Source organism: Gavialis gangeticus, unplaced genomic scaffold (genome assembly GCF_001723915.1).
Source record: "Gavialis gangeticus isolate Ggan-Ray unplaced genomic scaffold, GavGan_comp1, whole genome shotgun sequence".
Classification (NCBI taxonomy): Eukaryota; Metazoa; Chordata; order Crocodylia; family Gavialidae; genus Gavialis; species Gavialis gangeticus.
In genome coordinates, this window is record NW_017729027.1 from 45,170,883 (window position 1) to 45,176,260 (window position 5,378).

Here is a 5,378-nt window from a genome sequence, read left to right on the forward strand (position 1 = left end):
ATATATATAATCTCCTAATTCATCTTAAATTTCAACCCATATCCAAAAGGAATAAACTGAATACTATTAGTACTGAAGTGAAGGGGGGAAGAAACAGACAAGTCCAGATTCCAGAACCCACGTACCTGTTGCTGTGATAATCCTTCAGGCATAGGAGTCATAATTGCTTCTGTATGCATACAGTCTACATCAATGAATAAATGTAATTCATCTTCTTCCAGACAGGGTAATCTATGATCTATAAATAATTAAATAAGGTGTCAGTTTATATATAAGTATATATCATTTGAACTCTCATGAACCCATGATTCTATGTTAAGGGAAGGTGCCAGTAATGTACAAATGCAGCTCCATCAGTAACAATACCAGGGTTGCTGGTGGTGTTACCCGCTCCACATGTGCAGGTATAGGCCCAATGGAATCTTATGTGCTATTCATAAATCAGATCCCATCGTGCCTTAATGACAGTGCAGGGGAGGCCCGGTTTTGCGCTCCCCCTGCACCAGCAAGAAGCAAGCTCTCATAGCTTGGAACCGCCTCATGCCATGCACCCCCATGACTCAGAGAGTGGGGTGATCACAGCCACACCCTGTGGCTGCCAAGACTCAGCTGGGTCCAGGCACTGGGAGGCATGCTGTGGCAATCCTGCATCTGCAGCTGTAGGATGCTGAGTCCCAGCAGCTGTGGGATGCTGCCAGGACCCAAAGAGCACGCTTAAGTCCCCAGCAGTTGCGAGACTTGCAGTCCCAGATGGGCATGGTGCACCCCTGCTACACATGCCAATTAAAGCTCGATAGCAACCAGCTATAAAGTTAGTACGCATTTTAGGGGTCTACCTTTATAGCTTGTTGGGAGTTTTTTTATGGTTTGATAGTGACTTTGCATGTGTAGCTTGTCTGAAGGTAATTGTACAATTAACTAGCTAATTGTGTGATACCTCTAACATGTAGAGGGGGCCATGGAGGCATGTTAATGGTATAGTAAGTGTGAGAGAATTCTGGAAAACAAAACGTACAAATAGTATGTCTACTTCTCATAGCCCAGAATAGAGCATATAACATCTGGAAACAGAGCAGGTCTGGCTCAAAAGGATTCAGTTATGCAACAAACTTCCAATTCCAATTTAGTGAATCTACCATCTGAACCTTTTAAAAAATGCTTTAAAATCTCCCTCTTCAGAAAAATACTTTCTACCACAGTTCCAGGAAATAAATAAACCTAAGTAAATCAACTAACCAAAACAAAATTCTAGCAATTTTTTCCCTGCTTTTAAAATGGAAGAAGGCTGAAACTCCCTATATGCTTTACTATTACTACTGATTTTATGTAAGAAGCACTTAGATGATACAGTGATAGGTGGCAGTATACAGACAGGTATTAGTAAAGCAATGGTACAGAAAGCAAAGTAAAAGCAAGTAGGTCTTAGAAAAAGCAAATTCTTGAAGTACTTTAGATAATGAGAACTATGTAAACACTTAAGGAATCTGAAAAACCAGTCAATTCTTTACCAGTTCCCTGCTGACTAGGTAGCAGACTGAGGCCTCAAACAGTCCACGCATGGCTAGGGCTAACACAGCCCTAAGAGATCCAAGTACAATGTATCCAAGATATCCTGACAAAGGCCAAATAGCAAATCTTTCTTTCCAATAAATATGGATGCAGAGCAAAGTTTTACTTTTATAAGCAAGGAAGCTTGTGCAGGTCTTCTGCCATTGTGATAGTACTGAAATGCCAATGTTCAGGAATGATTTAGTGTCCACACAAGGACACTATCGTGTCTACTTCAGTCTTTCCTTCCTTGCAACTGTAACAATTCTTTTCTGACACCTTGAGTGATGTGACAGACTAGCTCCAAGAACTTACTTTGGATAAGGATTAACTTGAATTCATGAAGATAGTCCCATTCCAAAATATATCTTGATGGTCTGCTGCTGAGTAGAGCTTTGCCTTTGTCTCTGTTAGTTTCCTTCAAAAATCCTAAGTTTTCTCTAAGATGTAATGGTCAGTAGCATAACAATGGGTGGATGAGAGGGGCATGAGCCCTTGGCACTGCCTAAAGGTAGGTGCTCCACTCTCATATCACTTACACCCAAACCCTGCACCTTTCCTCTACAGACTGCATCTCCAGCTCAGTGTTTTCTTTACTGTTGAAAATCAGTGTTCAAATGACTGCTCAACACACTCTCAAATGGCACAAAAGAGACATTCCCCTCTCCATCCTTGCAGAATCATAGAAAATTCGGGTTGGAAGGGATCTCAGGTCATCTAATCCAACCCCCTACTCAAAGCAGGACCAGCTCCAAGTAGATCACCCCAGCCAGCACTTTGTCTAGCCATGTCTTAGAAACCTCCAAGGGTGGAGATTCCACAACCTCTCTGTGTAACCTGTTCCAGTGTTTTACTACCCTCCTAGTGAGAAAGTTTTTTCCTAATATCTAACCTAAACTTCCCTTGCTGAAGCAGAGACCATTGCTCCTTGTTATCTACTATTACTGAGAACAATCTGCTCCATCCTCTTTGGAACCACATTTCAGATAACTGAAGGCTGCTATTAAATCCCATCTCAGTCTTCTCTTCTCCAGACTAAATAAACCCAGGTTCCCCTCAGCCTCTTCTCAGAAGTCACGTGTCCCCACCCTCTAACCATTTTTGTTGCCCTCTGCTGGACTCTCCAATTTGTCTACATCCTTTCTGTAGTGGGGGGCCCATAACTGAACACAGTACTCTAGATGTGGCCTCACCAGTGCTGAAGAGAAGGGAAAAAAATAATTTCCCTTGATCTGATGGCAACACTCCTACCGATGCAGTGCAATATGTTGTTAGTCTTCTTCACAACAAGGGCTGTTTGCTCATATTCAGCTTATTGTCCACTGTAACCTTCAGGTCCTTTTCTGCAGAACTGCTGCTTAGCCAGTCAGCCCCCAGTGTGTACTGGTACATAGGGTTGTTCCATCCTAAGTGCAGGACTTTGCATTTCTCTTTATTGAACCTCATGAGATTTCTTTTGGTCCAATCCTTCAATTTGTCAAGTTCACTCTGAATCCCAGCCCTACCCTCCAGCATGTCTACTACTCCCCCCAGCTTGGTGTCATCTACAAACTTGCTGAGGGTACACTCCATCTTCCAGGTTACTGGTGAAAATACTGAATAAAACCAGCCCCACGATTGACCCATGGGGCACTCCACTTGATCCTGGCTGACAACTAAATATCAAACCATTGACTACTACCCTCTGAGCCTGATGATCCAGCTAGTTTTCCATCTGCGTTAAAGTCCTTTCATTCAACCTGTACTTCCTTAGCTTGCTCGGGGGAATGTTGTGGTAGGCTGTATCAAAAGCCTTGCTAAAGTAAAGAATGAATCCACAGTCCCAGTACTGGTTTGTTACGTCTTGGATGGTGGTGGTACTGCAAGGCTTCAGTGTTTCTCTCTCATCATCCAATATAATGAAAGTCAGCTTTCATCACATTATCAAACAATGAGGTGAGACACAGTTTACTTCTGTGTTTAAAACAAAAAATGTCAAGGGCTATTGCTGATTATTTAAGAGTCCTCAATGACTGCGGTTGCAGAGAATTTAAGGCATAACAGCTAGTTTAAGGTGTAGATTTATTCAGTTTCTTTAGCAGCTGATATTCTGGAGTTTCTAGAGGGATGGAAGTGCGAAAACAGCCCTTTACCATAATTCCCATGTTACCATTGGCCCTACAGCATATGAACATTGAGGTGTCACTGCTCCATGTAAAAAAAAAAAAAATTCTGACATGGCTATGGAAGTTACATAGTAATTCCAAAAGCCTATCTCAGTATTCCAGGATTTCCTAGGTCCTCATGGTTACATCCAAAATCTTAAAACAATCATAGATCTGCCAGACCCCAAACTGTCAGGTATGCTTTCAACACAAATCTGATTTCATATACCCACAACCCTATTGGTAATCAGCAACAGGCTAAGACACCTGATACAACCTGGTGTTTTGCAGAGTGCCTTACATGATTTCTTGAGTTTGTTTTACTAATATGACATGTAGTCTCTATGTAAAGGTAATATCAAGCTCTGTCTTGCCTTATTGCCCTTGTGCCTTGTGGTATCCAATATAAAATGTATTTCTTATATGTTACAATAGGGCCAGAACTGCACAATACAATAATGACTTTCACATATTAAACAATGAGTTTCTTGGCACTGAGATGCCTGAAAAACAATAAGTGGCTTAGAATTAGCTTTTGACTTGAGTTGTTTATTGTATCCCTTAAAATTACATTTTAAAAGAAGTTTGAAATCTGGTTAGTCAAACTATTGGTGGGAGGAAAGACAGAATATTGGATTAATGAATTTCCATGTCTGAAAGCATGCACATGTCCTCCTGGTCTTTAAAAAAAAAAAATCAGGAAAATCTTGTAGTCTGGAAAATGCACACTTCTGCAGAGAAGGAAGTTACTGGCATAACATGAGCTCCCCCCTTGGAATCCAATAGGTGACTACGTGAATAGCCGAAGAGGAAGCTGTACTTAAGTATGTTTCGAGAACATAGATTTGTCTTTAGTGGTTCCACGTACAGGAGTCCCTTAGGCTGAGTAAAGAAGCTGACAGGAGAAACTGCAGAAAGCTCTGACGATAAGGTCAGAGGGAGAAACTACTTCTGAACCTGCGGAAGCTGGCTAAGGACTGCATCCTCGGATTTAAGGTCTACAGGTTACTCTCCTGGTATTTTCTTTTGTTTGTTTATTCTGATTTCTTATGTTTGCTCTTGTTTTTTTTATAATATATCCTTTAAAAAAAAATCTTTTTACAAACAATTTGTTGTCTGCAATGCTTATGATGCAAGAGTATTTGACCATACAGGCTTGCCCATTCTATGGAATGGGCAAGGTGGGGAAGCACCCTGGGACTCTCTCAAAGGTGCATCCCAGCTACATCCAGAGCTACAGCACATCACACAGTCACCTAATAATCAACTTTTAAAGAGAATGTATTTTATCAACGTCAATAAAATACATTCAGTACACACCTTGAGAAATAAAGGATTTGGTCCTAATGAATGAACGACCCTTCTTCACAGCTGCTTTAGTCTTTTCAAGTCCATCTTTGGTACCTTCTCTAGCAGCCCTCATGAGTTTTTGCATCTGCAAGATAGCAAAAAATACATTCTACACATTCAGTGAATAATAAGAGTAAAACAGAACATACTGTAGCAGAATGCTGCTTTAAAAATATAAATCTTTAAAGAACATTGTCAAGTAATTCAGGTCTGAATATGGCCATCGTCCTAGAGAACACAGTAATCTAGTATCTAGTAACAGAGGTTGGACCTTAAATAAGATCTATTTTCCTCTGCCTTTTTTTTTTTTTGGGGGGGGGGGGGGGGGGGGGGGGG

General features: G+C 41.1%; 1 protein-coding gene across 4 annotated transcripts in view; it reads right to left on the minus strand.

Moving 5' to 3' along the window:
• ARHGEF10 (Rho guanine nucleotide exchange factor 10) overlaps positions 1 to 5,378 on the minus strand; it is a 272,411-nt gene that overhangs the window by 164,265 nt on the left and 102,768 nt on the right. For all 4 annotated transcript variants that reach the window (XM_019520609.1, XM_019520611.1, XM_019520610.1 and 1 more), the window contains 2 exons: positions 5,013 to 5,127; positions 126 to 238 (listed from right to left, as the gene is read on the minus strand). In XM_019520609.1, the coding sequence (XP_019376154.1) occupies positions 126 to 238; positions 5,013 to 5,127 (228 nt within the window). The remainder of the gene's footprint in view (positions 1 to 125; positions 239 to 5,012; positions 5,128 to 5,378) is intronic.